Source organism: Ictalurus punctatus, chromosome 23 (assembly GCF_001660625.3).
Source record: "Ictalurus punctatus breed USDA103 chromosome 23, Coco_2.0, whole genome shotgun sequence".
In the NCBI taxonomy this organism is placed as follows: Eukaryota; Metazoa; Chordata; class Actinopteri; order Siluriformes; family Ictaluridae; genus Ictalurus; species Ictalurus punctatus.
This window is the reverse complement of record NC_030438.2, coordinates 10,963,028-10,981,997: the sequence shown is the minus strand read 5'-3', so window position 1 is coordinate 10,981,997 and position 18,970 is coordinate 10,963,028. Positions and strand designations below refer to the sequence as shown.

Genomic DNA, 18,970 nt, shown 5'->3' with positions numbered 1-18,970 from the left:
ACAGCATTGCAGGGTGAATAAGAACAATAGACACATATATGTAGAAATGGTATTACTCCTTTGTATATAGTATAATGTTTGTGTAGTAATTTGGCCATCTTAATGGGGCTGTATGGACAGGTGACAGATTAAAGAAGAAAATTTAAAAAATGTCTCTGTTATGGTGTAGCAGATATTTTCCTGTAAAGGGTTGGAGCTACGTGTCCCCTTGGAATGACGGGTCACTGCAAATCAATACACACTTTTTCTGACTGATCACCGTTACCCTATGATGAAACATTTCTATCATGATGGGAGTGGTCTCTTCATCAATGACACACCCCCATCCACAGGAGTCACTGAATGGTTTGATGAGAATGAAAAAGATTTAAATCATATGCTATGACCTTCACAGATTTGGACAAGCGTATTAGACACGACTACAGTCATTACTGAAATACTTGTATGGTATTACAATTAAGAAGAACAGTGCTTCCATCTTCCATCCAGTACAGTTCCAGAGATTTATTGTATCTGTGCCAAAGCCGGTTCCGGTGTCAGGGTACGCTGGCGTGTTTTTGTGCCGCTCCTGTTACTGTTTGTTTTGGTTTGTTTTGGTTTATTATTTTAAGCCATATTTATTTATTTTTTAAATAGCTGCGAGTTTTTTTTAACATACATTGTGTTTAGTGCCGTAACGATTGCGATGTGACGGTGCCATTTTATATATTTTGGACTGTAGTTTTTTTATTTCTGTGCTTCACCTGGAATAACCTGCAGCGTGTACCTCTGAATCAACGCCTTGGTCCGGCTGCATTTGTGCATTGTTTGTGAGGATTGTACGACTTTGTGCTCGCAGTGCGCTCCGGAGTTTCACTCGCTCTGGCCTTGTGAGTGTGCTCTCAACGACCATGGCTCTAAGGTACACTACACGCCAGCTATTGAATCTAAAACATAACTGTTATTGCCTAGCCAAAGACTCTTACAATCTCTGTCGAGATGCTGGTCTGCTACGTCCTAAGCGATATATTCATCGGGGTTTGAGGCCCAGTCTTGCTGTCTCATCTTCTCCTAACATCTATGTCCCTATCTGTCGACGTAAGACCAACAAACTGCTCCATACTGGTGTTGATCACAGCAATTTAATATCAGTTCCCTGCGTGGAGATTAAACCACTGTCGTCTCAGAGCCAGGCTTATGCGCGGTCTGTGAATAACAAAGCGCTGCTTTTATCGTATTTTCTTACAGATAAAAAGCTGGACTTGTTGTTTTTAACTGAAACCTGGCATAAAGAAAATGACGGGCTCCTGTTTAACCAGATCACTCCAGCGGGCTTTGGAGTTTTAGATCTCCCGAGGCTATCTGGCAGAGGCGGAGGCATTATTGTGGTTTACAACTTGAAGTTCAACACAAGCTTTGTGTCTGTTCCCCAGTTTTCATCATTTGAATGCCTGATCTTGAGTATTTCCGCTCCTGTATCCACTATCATCGCTACTGTCTATAAACCACCTAAGGCAAAGGCACATGTAGCTTTTATGTCAGAGTTTGCGGACTTCCTATCGATGTTGAGTATGAAGTTTGACAGAATTCTAATTGAGGGAGATTTTAACATTCATGTGGACCGGAGTAACTCTGCAGCGGCTAAGGAATTTCTGTCTCTAATTGATTGTTTTAACTTCACACAGTTTGTAACTGACCCGACTCATAACAAGGGTCATACGCTGGATCTTGTGATTGCAAACGGCTCATTTGTATCGTAGTTTTAATCTATTGACATTGGACTGTCTGATCATTCAGCTGTCTTTTTTAACCTCGAACTGTATCATTCAAGTGAGCCTACCATCCGAACAGTAACCTTCCGGAAGTGGAAGTCTATTGATCAGACAGATTTCTCCAGTTCTGTGGTTTCCATCCTAAGCGATCTTCATCCCTCATCACTGGAGGAGAAAGTTCTGCAGCTAAATTCCATTCTTGCTGTTAATCTTGACACTTTTGCTCCTCTAAGGTCACGTATGGTCACATTCGCCCGCTCTGCTCCCTGGTATAATGACGATCTGCGCTCTAGAAAGGCTGTATGTCGGAAAATGGAGCGAAAATGGTGCCTTACTGGACTGAATGTCTACTATCAAGCGTGGAAGGATCTTCTGGGGGATTATCATGCACTAATGGAGACTGCAAGATCCTCTTACTTCTCTCACACTATTGTAAACAATCAAAATAATCCCAGACACTTGTTCCAAACCATAAACAGATTGCTTCAAGTTAATGCTGTTACCACTTTGCCTGTTTTTCAGCAGCTCTGTGATTCTTTTCTACAGTTTTTTAATTCTAAGATTGTCAATGTTCGCAAAGAAATTTCTGTTAACCCTGACTGTGCCACTTCACTCCTTCGTCCATCTGGGTTCACTGGTGCTTCCTTCACTCATTTCTCACTGCTTAATTCTGAGGCTCTCACAAGGGAGGTATCCAGTATGAAATTTACCACTTGCTTACTGGATCCAATTCAAATCGTGCTTCGCTGTGTTGTGCCCTACTATCCTCAGCATTATAAATGAATCACTGGAGACTGGGCTCGTTCCAGCAGTACTAAAGACTGCTGCTGTTACACCTGTACCAAAGATAGAAAATATTTCTGTGGATGATTTTAACAATTTTCGTCCAATCTCAAATCTTCCGTTTTTGGCAAAAATACTTGAGCATGTTGTTGCCTCTCAACTCTGCAATCATCTTACAACCAATAACCTCTTTGAACCTCTTCAGTCAGGTTTTCGTAAATTTCACAGCACTGAAACAGCGTTGGTCAAAGTTACCAATGACTTGTTGATGGCCTCTGATTCTGGAGCTACCTCTCTTCTTATTCTTCTTGACCTTAGAGCCGCCTTCGATACTGTGGATCATGGTCTTTTACTTACCCGTCTTGAAAGTGTTTTGGTGTGTCCGGGACAGTTTTAAACTGGTTTAAATCCTATTTTACTGACCGTTCCCAGTTTATTTCTATGTGTGGCTTTAGGTCTGACACTTGCTCGGCGCTCACTGGTGTTCCTCAGGGTTCAGTTCTAGGCCCTCTGCTCTTCAATATTTATCTATCTCCACTTGGGCATCTGCTACGATCACTTGGCCTCCATTATCACTTTTATGCTGATGATACCCAAATCTACATTCACTCTAAATCTGGTGAAAACATTGATGCTTGTTATCTTTCTGACTGTATTTCTGAGATAAAAATATGGATGAACAATAACTTTCTGTGCCTGAACAGCGGGAAGACTGCGGTTATGCTTATAGGTTCCCGTCATCAAATTCGCAAAGCGACTCCATTGTCTCTGTTTGTTGATGGCTCTGTTTTAGAGACCCAAAGTAAGATGAGGAACCTTGGTGTAATTTTTGACACCAGCCTCACTTTTGATTTTTTTGTTCAGGGCACTGTGAAGGCATCCTTTTTTCACCTCAGATATATAGCCAGACTACGCCCAATGCTAAACTTATCTGTCGCTGAAAAACTGATTAATTCATTTGTTGTCACACGGCTGGATTACTGTAATGCCGTCTTAGCCGGAGTTTCTAAAACTGCAATTAACAAACTGCAATATGTTCAGAACTCTACCGCCCGGATCCTGACGGGAACCAGGAAATGTGACCATATTACTCCTGTTTCGAAGTCCTTACACTGACTCCCGGTCAGGTTCTGTGTCGATTTCAAGATAATGATGTTGACAAACAAGGCATTACATGGATTGGCTCCGCAATACTTATCTGGTTTATTAATCCCTTACACCCCAAATCGCAGACTGCGCTCCTCACAGTGTAATCTGTTAACTGTTCCACAAACACACCTAAAATCTTTGAGTGACAGGGCTTTTTCTGTCTATGCTCTTTCACTTTGGAACTCTATTCCTCCTGAACTCAGGGAAGCCCAGACTTTTGGCATTTTTAAAGCTCTTCTCAAGACACACTTTTTTAAACTTGCATTCAACTGCTGATGTCTTTTTAGATTGTTTTATAATAATTTTTTATTATTAATGTTGTTGTTTTTTTTTCTTATTAACTTTTATTTGTTTTATTTTTCTGTGGAATGTGATTTTATGTACAGCGCTTTGAGAAGCTGCTTTAAAGGCGCTTTATAAAATAAAGTTTATTATTATTATTATTATTATTATTATTATTATTATTAAAGCACACCGAAGCTGTTCTAATGGCTTGTGGTGGCCCAGCACCTTAGTAAGGCACTTTATGTTTTTTTCCCTTTAATTTTTCACCTGTCTTTATTTCTGATAAAACTCCCAGTGAGACTCGATTATGCTTCAATGCCCCTATTTGGTCAGCAAGAGGAACTCCAATGGGCCGATGCAGGTGTAATGGGGGGTGGTGCTGTCTCACTCACACATGCTAAAGGAAATTAATAAATAGACACAGAGACCACTGTCCTCCAAATGCTAAATTAGGAGAGTTATGAGGCCTCCTACTAAGTGAAACAGTGCAGTCCACTAGTCATCATAAGTGGACATTGAACTGATCCTGCATCCCCCACCATCATGTTTTCACAGTGTTCACCATTCTGATTTACAGCTTATTTCAGTATTTGCACTATATATAAATTACAAATTTAAAGAACTGTGATGGCAAAGCATCATGTAAAAGCATATGTCTAACAAAAAATCAGTTTAAGCAGCAGTCACTATCTTCATTTTCTCTCTATCTAGTGTATCAGAGCCCACAGGAATATAAGAATCACCCTCTTTTCCCCTTTCTCTCCCTCTCTGTTTCTCACTCCCCCTGTCTAGGTTTCGCTTCCATGCCCACACAGTGGATTTGGTATATCAGAGCTCTCTCCTGTGCACCCTGGAGGAGCTGCTGCTGGTGTTGTTGGGGCCCTTGACCTTGAATGCAGCTATGTTTCTGCTGCTTCTGATCAGATGGCTCTGTCAGCTAGTGTTTGGCTCAACTCCTTCCTTCCTGTCAAAGCTGATCATGGCTCTGGGAGTGTGGACAGTGCTTGACCCTCTGGCAGTGTTCACTGTGGATGCTGTCCTTGGGGTAAGTCACATAAACTCACATGAGCACTTTGGTGCTGTAAATAGAAGTTTCCAAATTATTGTAGCAAAGTGACTTTAGAAATACAAAGTGAAACTAGTTTGTGGGTTATAGTGTGAGTCTGTCAAACAGAGAGAGAGAGAGAAATGTAGTTGATTAGAAGTTTATGATTATTCACTAAGTTCTACGCTTCTGTGAAGCTGTTTGATTATACAGGAGTTATAGCACAGTGTTATTTGCAATTATATACTTCATTTGCTCTACAGCAAAATTGTTGCAGGCATGTTTTCATAATCTCTCATATTTTCAGTGTGGCTTACATAATTAACCCCCACGACTGTGTCTATGTGTGCAAACACACAGAAACTGCTGTGATAAACTGAAATACATTTGTTATTGTCTGCATGAAGAGAACTAGAGAACTGCACTTTTATTAATTACTTTATACCATTTCCAATTGTTTATAAAAATGTGTATTAAACATCATCATTTATAACCCTGAATGAAACATCATAAGGTTTCCAAGATGCAGTACTGAAATATACCCACAAAGCTAGCTTCTGGTATACACCTAAAAAACCTATGTCCAGTTAATAAATTCTTGACCAAAGTCTCCTTCATCAGAAGAGTTAAATAAGCACTTTATCACTCTACAAAATGATGCACAGCTAACAATATTTTAAATATATATCTCTGCATCAGTACAAACTCTACAAAGCAGGTAATTTTTATTTAATCACTGAGCGATTTTGGCAGAAAGGGGGTTGCTTTTTGGGATTGGTGGGAGAGTTACCACATTTTTTACCCTGATCACAGTAAAAATGGAAGCAACCATATTTACCATATGTTCAGCAATCTCTTTATCCTATAGCAGATTCTGAGTTCCCATTAGAAATGCAGTCCATTTACCATAGTGGGAAGCAAAATACATACAATTCTGACAGTTGCTGCTGCAGAAGACCTGTTTCAGTTGCACTTATACCGGCGTATCAGATACTATACAGCTGGACTCTTTGTCTCACTTTGCATTTTGGGGCAGTTTGATCCTTCACAGATGAAGACTTTTACTTTTATCAGTGTTAAGGCTAGCATGTAAAATAAAAATTAGTGTTTATAATGATCCTTTTGAGACAGTGACTGAAGAAATAGAAAATTGAGAAGAAAATCTAAAGCAACTGAAGATGGTCAGGAGGATTTTATTATAGGTAGACATTATTAATTGGGTAACACTTCATTTGAAGGGTACCTACATATAAACTTCATAACACATTCATAACCATTACATTAAGCTTTTATATATAAATCTTAGAGGCTTTATGAAAGACTTGTGTCAAAACTTGTCAGGTGACATTACAGGTTTTATGCAATATGTCACATAGGAGTGGAGAGAAAAGAGCTCCAGTTCATAAAACATTCACAAAAATGACACAAATCTTTTGTTAAGCAGCATTAGACAATTTATTAAAAGAAATATCTTTGTCAAACCTTGTCAGGTGACATTATATTTGTATGCAATATCTCAGATTAGGAATGGAGAAAGACCTCTCATGATTGATAGATAGTTAGATAACATACAGTATGAGCACATATGACCTTTGGGATGTGTTGAAATAAGTATATGTCAACTTACCTTTTTTTGAGCTGTTTACTTAATTTCTGTAGGAATATGATGCCTCTGAAGGTCTGTCCCATTTATAAAATTTTTATGAATTTAAGAAGCATATATGCCGATGTTATGAATGATTTTGATGCCCTTAAACTAAAGCGATAGGGCATTTTCCAATCATTACAATGTCATGAAGCACTATTCCTATACAATGTATAGCTTTTACAACTGCATTCACTTACAAAACATATATACCAATGTTATGAATGGTATTACACTGTCATGAAGCACTATTCTAATGTAATATGATTTTTAAGTGATGCATGCCAACATTATGAGTGAGTCACATGAACTAAAAGGATTTTGATAATTTTGATAATGCATTCTTTATTTGTAATAGTTTTTTACATCAGTTTTTAGTTTTGTATGCTTGAAAAATAATTTAGAAAAGGTCTTTGAAGATAGAAAAAAAAGCATTAAATTTAGTCTATTCATTTGAACTGAGACTGTATCTCCCCACATACTACAATATGGCATAGCTGTACAAACAAACAAACAAACAAATAAATAAATAAATCACACATGGCCACAATTATACCAGTCAAGAGTCAGTCTCCCTCTAGACATTTGGTTGCAACATGGCATTTTCTAACAAGATTAGAAATTTCTCCCTCCTCCACTTTATTCATCGTATTGTAAGGCTAAACATGTAGACCTAGACAGGCTAGTCTGCTTTCAAGAGATCTTTGTCCTGAAGCCACTTTACCAATCTTCTATTTGTCCTTAAAAATGTATTTTTAAATCAGTCATTTTGTTTATCAAAGCTTGAACATCTGACCTGGAAAACTTTCACTGGTGACCTAATGCAATTAATAAATTGAAAATTGTTTTATGCGAAACTGGCAATAGTTGTAGTTATTTATAACCTTTAACCATTTCCAATATTTTGTTGCAAGGTAATCGTTGCTTTTTGTTTTATGAAAGAACATTTTGTCGTTTTTTTTCCCCTTTTTATTTCTTGGTATGCAGCGAAAGGAAAGATAGTTCAGATAACTCTCTTGCTTTTGCAAGTTACTGCAATGGGCAAAGTAAGCTTAGCTACAGTAGTTTGCCAGCTAAATGAATACTAGCTTATCAAAATCATTCATAACATTGATATATATGCTTATTACGTGAATGCAGTTGCAGAAGCTATACATTGTATAGATATAGTGCTTCATGACATTGTAATGATTGGAAAATATCCTATCACTTTAGTTTAAGGGCATCAAAGTCGTTCATAACATCGGCATATATGCTTCTTAAATTCATAAAAGTTTTATAAATGGGACGGACATCCAGAGGCATCGTATTCTTACAGAAATTAAATAAACAGTTCAAAAAAAGGTAAGTTGACATAGCCTTATTTTAATACATCCCAAAGCTCATATGTGCTCATATGTTATCTAACTGTCTATCAATCATGAGAGGCCTTTTGTCTCCACTCCTAATCTGACACATTGCATACAACTATAATGTCACCTGACAAGATTTGACAAAGACATTTTAATAAATTGTCTAATGCTGCTTAACAATATATTTATGAAATGTTTATGAATATTTTATGAACTGGAGCCATTTTCTCTCCACTCCTATGCGACATATTGCATAAAACGTAAAGTCACCTGACGAGTTTTGACATAAGCCTTTTATAAAGCATCTAACACTGTTTTATAAAAGTTTAATGTAATGGTTATGAATGTGTTATGAAGTTCATATGTAGGTAACCTTCAAATAAAGAGTTACCATTAATTGTCATTAATCCATTAAAATCATTATTCAATTGTTAGCTTTTCCCTTTTTCTATAGGTTCTGTGGTGAATTTACAACTGAAAGTAAGCGCAAAAAAAGAAAGATAATTTTATATACACCATTAATAACAGTAGTAATTTATGTGGTGATGGTGCATAGTTGTAACTTGCAGGAGTTTTGGACTAGATAGTCACAATTCCTCAGCAGTTACCATAGACATACACAGCTATAAAAGGCAGGCTTCCAGTTAATTTTGTCTCCACCACAGTGCCATCAGTGTGAAAGTAGTTAAATGTGAAGACAGTAAACCTTATTTTAAACCAACGTGCTAAATGCACTACTTTTTCACTGTTGTAACACAATGTTTATCTAATTAATATCACTTTTTAAATTAGCTCCAAGTGGTGCAGCAGCAATCGAACATGCACGCATACCAACTGCTGTCTTACTTTACGTATTTTTATTTTTTCTTGCCATGAAGCCCCTGCCCTTAAAAATAAGTATACAGTTTCCAACACCGCACAAAGTTTTGGGGTGGTCAATTAGTGTTAAAACAGATGTGTTGTGGAAGCATTCCACTACATATATATATATATATATATATATATATATATATATGTGTGTGTGTGTGTGTGTGTGTGTGTCTGTGGGTGTGTGTCTGTGGGTGTGTTTTTGTGTGCAACACTATTTCCAGCGTCTGTCTTACAGTGCAGAAAAGCCTGTGGCCGACGCTGCTAAGCTTTACTGGCACTTCCATCGTTTGGAGCAGTCAGGCACAGCAGGCATTCTCATCACCCTTTTCCTGTATACCGTCTTCTTCATTGTGTCCTTCACCATGCTCTACATATACTTCCTCAGGTGAGCCTGAACCATATAGTCCCAGTACTACATGGTTAAGTAAAACAGTAAGTAAAAAAACAGCTAAGTAAAACAGTATAATTTTTTATAATCTTTTTCCATACAGAGGAGTCTATATGTTGTATATTTTATGTCTATCTATCAATCTATCTATCTATCTATCTACTATAGTATAGAATAGTATTTCTATAACTGCTGATCTCCTGCGATTTTCACGGGCAACAATCTCTAGAGTTTACTCAGAATGGTGCAATAAAGAAAAAAACATCCAATGAACAGATAGCATCTTGTTGAGTGATGTTTCGAGCTGACAGAAAGGCTACAGTAATTCAGATAACCACTCTGTATAATTGTACAGAGTCGAACCTTGAGGCGAACCTTGAACACGTCGAACCTTGAACACGTCGAACCTTGAGGAGGATAAGCTACAACAGCAGAAGATCACGTTTGGTTTCACTTCTGTCAGCCAAGAACAGAAAGCTGAGGCTGCAGTGGGCACAAGATCACCAAAACTGTACAGTTGAAGGCTGGAAAAATTTAACCTGGTCTGATGCCAGGACTATCCTGGACTGTTCGCGGGAGTGAGCATGGGTGTTTAGACTTATTTTTCGTTCAACTTGAGGTCACAACTTGTAATTCCCAAGCTCTAACTAAGAAAAGCCAAAGAAAATGCCCCCTCGACTTGAAATTTCTACATGTCAACTTGGGGTAGTCTTCTTAACTATGCGTTCCTCTTCTGCGGAAGCAGATGGGATCCATCAAACTTTCTGCAAGCAAGCTCGGTCAGACTTTCTATAAGATTGGATGGAATTGGTCCGGCTTTCTGCTGGCGGCATTGGTCAAGATTTCTGCAAGAGTGAATGGAAGTGGTCAGACTCTGTGAGAGCGGGATCCCAGTCCAGATGCCCCTCTAGGCTAACATGTGATTCCTTGGACAAACACTCTTTTTTTGTCTGACCTTTCTGGTGGATGGTACCAGGCACATGTCGAGACTTCCACAATCCAAGATTTAGGTTATTTTTGGCCATGGGACTCTTAAGGGTTATTCTGCCCATAATATGGAACACAAAATGATAAGCATCATACATCAGCATTACTGAGAGTTTTTCTCCTGGTGCCGTCATCTGACAGCCTGCTGTTGATATAATGCACTTTGATTTAATAGTCTCAAGTGATTACTGATGAGCAAAGGACCAACATAAAAAAAAAATAATAATAATTAAATGGAAAGGATGAAATGAAATCCTGCTCTCTGGGGTTAGTTGGTGTGAATGTGCCTGAGGGATATTGTTGTTGTTGGGTTGCCTGACCACAGTTTGTAATGCGGTTGCTAGTCACACAGTATTTTTTTTTCTTTTGTGTTTACTGTTTCTAGTAAATATTTGACTATGTGCAGTAGTCTAAATACAATATAATTGGAGAATGCTTTCATTTTCCAGTCCAAGGCATAAAACTGCACTAATCCTAACTTGGTGTTAACGAAACACTAGAGATTCTGTGCTCTGTCAATACAGTTCATTGTATGATTTAGTGCCATGTCTATCTGTCATGGTTGTCCTAAAGCTGGGACAAAAGCATCTAAATGTAGGCCTGCTCAGGACCCATCATGCTTTGTAGTTTAAGATGTTCCTATGGGCTGCCTGAAGAGAGACACTAACACACCACTTGACCTATTTCTGTAATACCCCCCGAGGCTGCATGTATAGATAGAATAGCTGTTTTTTAATTACATATATGCAGGCCCTGCATCACTCCCTGTAAAAAGGAAAAACAGAATATGTTCCATTAAGTACATGATTAAATTCAGTGTAATGTGGGATCCTGATGGCAACTAAATTCTGTGCATTGAAATGGCTTCAATGTAAGGATATATAAAAACAACTTATTCTGTGTTGGAGTGGCATAGATTGGCCTCCCCCACACTGAATGCAGTTGAATTTATTTTACTGTATAATTTGTGGCCACACTATATTGTCTGGGGTCTTTCTGCTAGATGTTAGATATGCATAAAAAGATCATACTTGACTCCTAAAAATAGAGCACTATCGAATATGGGTGGAAAATAAGTAAAAACAGGATGTTACATGGTGAATCAGGAGGGTTGGCAAGGGTAGGGAAAAATGACCTTTACAAAAACATAATTTATCCCTGAACACTGTATGTGAATAAACCAGGATATCCCAGGCACTGAAATTATGACATAATATTGAAATAATGAGTATGTGAAATAGGTCTTGTGTCCAATCCAGTTTGAGCCAATATAATAGTTTGGTTCATTTACTTACATTTCTTTTGGTATGATAATGACATTGATTGTTGCCTTTTCTGTGAATCATAGCTAAAGATATTAGTCTGAAACATCTAAAACAGGCTGATATTCACTCCATGCCATGAAAGCTTGGTCATGTCAGTGAACTGAATCTAGCTTTGTTTCAGTGCATATGAGTTATTCAGATGTGTTGAGGTCATGTTTTACATATGATAGCCAACAGACATCACTCTCTGTTTTCTCCCATTGAGACAGTGAGCTCTTCTTTTGCATGAGTTAGTCTTTTCTGTCGTGAGGTTTATTTGAGTCCCGATTACCCTTTAACTGAACCAAATCCCTTTGTTGGGGTCAAAGATCAGAAAGTTTTGAACAGAAGCCAAGTTGTTAGAAGAGAAGACGTCTGATGCACTGCCACCTCAAAACTCCAATCAATAGCTGTTCCATCCTCCCGGTTTTACTCAAGCTCTCCTCATCAGATAAAGCATCCATCATATCCCTGCAAACAGATCTTTGAGGCTGAGCTACTGTATGAAAGAGTGAAGATATTAGACGCACCTTAACAGACAAGTTATTTTTTCTGTTTATCCAGTGAGACAACACAGTTCAATTAGGTTCAGAAAGTGTCAGAACTTGTGCCAAGAATCATTTCTTAAGACTGGGTGTGTCCAGTGCAAGTTGAGTTCATTTGTAAACCATATTTCCATCCATCCATCCATTTTCTGTAGACCCCTACACAGGGTCATGGGTAAGCCATATTTTGTCTAGCCTATTTCTTTTAGAATTGAATTTCATTGCCAGTCATTTTGAGTGGTATAGTCATTTCCAATTTACTGCTAATTGATGCAACATTTCAACTGAGCTTTTGAGCCACCTGATACATTTCTGGCATCAAAAATTCTGCATGGCTGCATGCATGGATGTTCCACAATTTTTCGCAGTGCTATTCTTGTCCAGCTTGCATCAGTGTTTAGATATAGGCACTTTGATGGATGTAACAAAAGTGCTACTATATGCAAAAAAGCCATATAGTATGGTCCATATGTGGACAGTGACACAATATTTGGAATTCTGCCTCTGTACACCACCACACTGGATTTGAAATTAAGTATTCAAGATGTGATTGAAGTGTAGACTTTCAGCTTTAACTGAAGTGGTTTAAGAAAAATATTGCATTAGCGATTTAGTCATTTGTCATATCACAGCAAACCAGTGTCTACATTTCCCATCCTGCACTGTGGCCTACAAACATAGCCGCCATGGACCGCAATTCCCAGAACACTCACCTTCATTCTAATCACACACACCTTCATCCAATTCACAGCACAATCACAACCACAGTTTGAAAGGTCTTTCAATGCATTCACTCTTTGCGAAGTATTACGTGGGTTTTCTGTATACCAATCGTATGCTTCCCGGTTCATGTGTTATAGTTTTGATCTTGTTCTCGTCCTCATTCTCGTTTCCTGTTTTGCGTCGTTTATGCCCGTTTGCCGATCGCCTGAACTATTGCCTGTTTTTTGACTACACTATTGTCTCACGTTTTGGATTTGTCTACCTGCCTCTCTTTAACAAAACTCTTATCTGCATTTGCTTCTGTCCTAACCTCCATTATGTTCAGATAAGTGACAGAATTACAGCCACTGTTAACAGAGTCGTTCCATTTTCACAAGCTTAAACATAATTGGACAAACAAACAATCATACCCAGCTTTGGATCATGAGCCCTTCCTTTCCTTTTGTATACTCTTCTTTTCCCATCATTCTGGTACAAGTTAATCTTGCATCAGAACTGGTCAGGCTTTTTTAACAGATTGTTTTTAGCAAAGTCTAATCTTGCCTTTCTGTTTTTGAGTGTTACGTGATTCATCAGACCAGGCCACCTTCTTCCACTGCTCCATGGTCCAGTTCTGTTGCTCACGTGCCAGTTGTAGGTGCTTTGGTGGTAGACAGGGGTCAGCATGGGCACTCTGACCGGTTTTTGTCTATGCAGCCCCATTCGTGTCAAGCTGCAATGCACTGTGTGTTCTGGCATCTTTCTATCATAGCCAGCATTAATTTTTTTTTTTTTAGCAATTTGTGCTACAGCAGCTGTTCTGTGGCCTCGGATCAGACGGGCTAACCATTGCTCCCCACACACATCAGTGATGGTGCCCATGACCCTGTCGCTGGTTCACTTGTCCTTCCTTTTGGTAGGTACAAACCACTGCATCCCGGGAACACCCCACAAGACCTGCAAATTTGGAGATGCTCTGAGTTAGTCATCTAGCTGTCACAATTTGGCCCTTGTGAAAGTTGCTCAGATCCTTACACTTGCTATTTTTTTCTGCTTCCAGCACATCATCTTTGAGAACTGACTGTTCACTTGCTTTCTAATATATCCCACCCCTTGAGAGGTGCCGTGGTAACAAGATAATGAATGTTATTCTCTTCACCTGTTAGGAGTTTTAATGTTATATGCTGTCTAGATAGCCTGATAACTAGCAAATGAAATTGTGAATCTTGTGTGTTTTGTTTTGTTTTCTTTTATTTTATTTTATATATTTTTTCTTTTCTATATAAAATAGGAATTAGGCTAAACCCTTTTACTTGTATGCAATAAAATGCCTATAGGCCAGAACTTGAGTCTTCACATGGCACACCCTAAGCACTCACTATGACAAACCCACCAGTCCTAAGAGTAAAAAAAGACTTCCCAAACTTTTAACCACTGGAAATATTCAATAGAAATAACCTTTGTGTTAATAAAGGTTTGAATTTCAAATAAAGTGTGAACAGGTGTCTAGTACCATGTTAGTCAAACAAAATATTTTTGTATGATGTGAATATATAAATTATAGATTTGGCCTACACAGTGGTAAACAATGGGAGATTTGAACATCATCTATGATCATCAGATTTTCACAAAAGTCCCAATAGTAGACAAAGAGAACCCAATTAATTAATATTAATATCCAGTATTACATATCTTTGAGTATGTGAACCTCTAGGATTAGCAGTTAATTTGAAGGGTAAATTAGAGGTAGGTGTTTCCAATCAATGAAATGACATTCAGGTGTGACTGAGCACCCTGTTTTATTTAAAGAACAGGGAGATCAAAGTCTGATCTTCACAACACATTTTTGTGAAAGTGTATCATGACATGTAGAAAGGAGATTTCTGAGGACCACAGAAAAAGAGTTGTTGATGATCATCAGGCTGAAAAAGGTTACAAAACCATCTCTAAACAATTTGGACTCCACCAATCCACAGTCAGACAGATTGTGTACAAATGGAGGAAATTCATGTCCATTGTTACACTCCCCAGGAGTGGTCGACCAACAAAGATCACTCCAAGAGAAAGATGTGTAATAATCATGAAAGAACCCAGGATAACATCTAAGCATGTAAAGGGCTCTCTCACACTGGCTAATGTTAATGCTCATGAGTCCACCATCAGGAGAACACTAAACAACAGTTTTGTGCATGGCAGGGCTGCAAGGAGAATGCTACTGCTCTCCAAAAAGAACATTGCTGCCCGTCTGCATTTTGCTAAAGGTCTGTGAAACATGTTGGTGGTAGTATCATGGTCTGGGCCTGTTTTGCTGCATCTAGGCATGGATGGCTTTCCATCATTGATGGAATGTTCTGGAAGGACCTGAAGCATGCAGTTCATGTGAGGAAACCCACCAGCATCCCAGAATTGAAGCTGTTCTGTACTGAGAAATGGGTTAAAATTCCTCCAAACCGATGAGATCAACAATTACCAGAAATGTTTAATTGCAGTAATTGCTGCACAAAGGAGTCGCACCAGATACTGAAAACAAAGTTTCACATACTTTTGCCAGTCACAGATATGTAATATTGGATCATTTTCTTCAATAAATAAATTATCAAGTATAATATTTGTGTCTCATTTGTTTAATTGGGTTCTCTTTATCTACTTTTAGGTCTTGTTTGAAAATCTGATTAGGTCATAATGATGCACATATATAGAAAATTCACACACTTTGAAGCACCATTGTAACGCTGATGTGATATACAGTAGGTGTGTCATATCCAATAGATCCAATGATTGTTTCTACAGCTAGTGTAGGTTATTTAAAAAAAAAAAAAAAAATATATATATATATATATATATATATATATATATATATATATATATATATATATATATATATATATATATATATATATATATATATATTTTGAATGTTTACTCTTTGAACTTGATGAGAGCAAATTACATTTAAATGGTTGTATTTGATTAACACACTTGGGTGGTCACTTGTGGTCTTTCTTCTTTTTCTTTTTCCAGGTTCCTTAATGATGGCAGAATGCTGGATGTGTATCTTCGTCTCCACAGTCAAGAGAGAGCATTTTTTATCCCAGATGATTTTGAAGTGTCCAACCAGGAGCTTAGTTACATTGTAAAGAAGGCGGAGCAATGGAGAGGTTTCAGTGGGGAGAGACGAAAGGTTTGTGCAGATATGTAGCTTTAATGCATTGGTCTAGTTGTATTATAAGGTTTAAGAACTATTTTAACCGTCAAAAAGACTGCCAAATGTCTCAGAGCTTTTCCCAAGCCCAAAAGCTTAGCTGGATTAATGTGTGATTTAAAAAAGGCTTAATATTAATCCATTAGATTGCCTCTGCTAAATTGCCCAACTGCTGGCTGATAGCTCATGTCATGCCTGCTAGACTACATGAAGAAGAAAAGCCATTTTTAAAAATGTACTTTTTCTTGTAAATGATTTTAAACACAGTTCTGATTCTGGGTATTTAAAGTGAGTCTTTCCAAGCTTAATGGCATTTTAACATGCCCTAATGGTTTTGCAGCTAGGTTCCTGCAACATCGCAAAGGACTGCTCATGAACAGGAATGACAATTGAAAAAAAAAAGATGAATTCAGGAATTAGAGATGATCGATAAATCAAGCATGGAGTTTTAAGATACAGTATTCTAAATGATTAGAGTTCTTTAGTTACATTTCAGAAAGCTACAAATTCATCTCAGAGGTCTTTAGTTTCATGTTAATTACGTGGAGATAATTACCCAAACTGGATCTCAGTTAGCAATTGTTTGATTAGACCATGGAAACCAGTTTTCCACATTTAACTATATATTTTACTGAAGAAAGACTCTGTTAACAAAGACCTGCATTTAGACCCTTTATCACACACACGCACACACACACACACGTACACGTACACACACACACACACACACACACACACACACACACACACACACACACACACACACACACAGTGTTTTGTGATAATTGACAGTAAACAACAGTAAAACATGTTTACAGTAAAGTAGCGTACATAGTATAAAATATCATAATAATCTAGTACATTTACTCATTTGCCTGATGCTTACAAAAAAAGAAACATACAATTGATGCAGGATACAACTGAGCATAAAGTTGAGGTTGGGTCCTTGAGTAAAGTATTGTACAATTCACAATTTTTTTTTTTGTTTGTTTGTTTTTTGTTTTTTTACAGTGCACATTACAATAGACACTCTTTGCTGTCGGTTCAACCTCTTTGTTTTGCTTTTACTTTCATGATTTCTTCCATCTTTTTACTCTCTGACATTCAGGGCCTTGGAGGTGGCATGCACTATAAGACCTCACTAGTTTTGTGTGTCTGGAGAACATAGCAATGCATTTGCAAAGATTCTAATTTAGGCAATGACTTCTCACCATCTCTTCCGCTCAACCCAACCTTCAGTCACTGTACAGTTCTGTTCCAGAGTTACAGCAATCACTGCTTTCCTAATATTGCCCCTAATTCCCCCTTATTGAACTGATAAAATGATAACACATTAAACCCCTTTGCCAGCATGATGAAAATTTAGGGTTATTGCATTTCACCATTTTTAACATTATCCAGCCAGGTGATTTTTCATTTAAATAAGACGGCCTGGGCCATTATTTCATAATTATTATAGCAAGTTCTCCCTGCAAAAAAAGGGTGACTTTCCCAACTCCAAACACATATCCCTATTAAACTAATTTGCCTACATGCAAATTTTTGTCATTTATATCTCATTAACTATTTATCATCACCATTTCAAAGAAACATATGCAGATAGGGAAGGGAGCATTGAGACAAATCTGAAACTAATATTTTGGAACTCTAATGATTTTTGCATCTTTAATTAGATAGGAGAAGGTTGATATGATTAGGTCAGGATGCAGTGGTTTTCATTAAAAATACATTTCCAAAACTGTATTCCAAATGTGCCATAGCAATTAAATAGTGAATCCAGCATGTTTCTTATTATGAACCCAATTAATATAGGGGAGGCACAATTTTAATAACAAGAGGCCATAAGGCTTTCATTAGCAAAGACAAGAAGAAAGAGAAACTGAACAAATGGTACAGTTAGAAGTATAGAAACAGAGCTATGGGATGATTCAAAAGTTCACTGCATTTTAAAGGTGAATATTTCAGCAAGCTTAAGCCCTATGCATACACTTTTCTAAAGCTTAGAAGCACTTTGTGTTTATTGTTGATTGCTGTTTTAGATAAGGTTGAACATTTACATTTTACTCTCTAAAATGTAAGTTGTAAAGGATACTTATCACTTTTTTTAATTCACCATGTGTAAAACCTTTAACACAAAACTCACAAACAAGCAAACAAAGAAACAAACAAAATATATACATTGGAGATTCAAACGAGACTTCAGTAAAGTAGCACAGCCCCTGACATCCCTCCTGCGGGGGTAACCGCAGCGACTCCTTTGGGACCCCAACGCCCAGGAGTCTCTGGATAAGCTTAAGCGGGCATTCACTACGGACCCCATTCTCCGACACCCGGATCCCTCCAGACCTTTCGTCGTGGAAGTTGACGCGTCTGAAGAGGGGGTGGGGGCCATTCTGTCTCAGAGGTTCGGGGACAGACCAAGCTACACCCTGTGGCCTTCTTCTCGTGAAAGCTGTCGCCCTCTGAACGAAATTATGATGTGGGGAACCGTGAACTCCTGGCCGTTAAATTGGCCCTAGAGGAGTGGAGACATTGGCTGGAGGGCGCCGACCACCTGTTCCTAATTTATACAGACCATAAGAATCTAGAGTACCTGAGGCCCACCAACGGCTCACGCCCCGCCAAGCACGCTGGTCTCTGTTCTTCTCCAGGTTCCAGTTCACTCTGTTACGTTACCGGGAGTGGAGACAAACGCAGGCAGAGCAGCAACCGGAAGACGAGGATCACAGCAAGGTGCGGAGTCCGAAATAACACAAAGGGGTAATCCAGAGAGTCGTAATCCGAAAAACAAGAAGAAAGTCCGTGAACCAGGGAATTCCAATACGTAGATAAAGACTTGGTATAACGACAGTGTTAAGGGTACTGAGCGTTTACTTCGCGACGTGCTGTCGCTAACAAGGACTTGGGTGTAACACAGGTGTTCGCACTCAGTACTCCGGCGAACTCGAGCGCAGGCGTGGCT

The 18,970-nt window shown here is 38.3% G+C and overlaps 1 protein-coding gene across 1 annotated transcript in view; it reads left to right on the top strand.

Moving 5' to 3' along the window:
* Positions 1 to 18,970, top strand: part of ofcc1 (orofacial cleft 1 candidate 1) — a 72,685-nt gene that overhangs the window by 26,784 nt on the left and 26,931 nt on the right. The window contains exons 7-9 of the mRNA XM_053674691.1: positions 4,761 to 5,013; positions 9,102 to 9,265; positions 15,828 to 15,987. Of these exons, the coding sequence (XP_053530666.1) occupies positions 4,761 to 5,013; positions 9,102 to 9,265; positions 15,828 to 15,987 (577 nt within the window). The remainder of the gene's footprint in view (positions 1 to 4,760; positions 5,014 to 9,101; positions 9,266 to 15,827; positions 15,988 to 18,970) is intronic.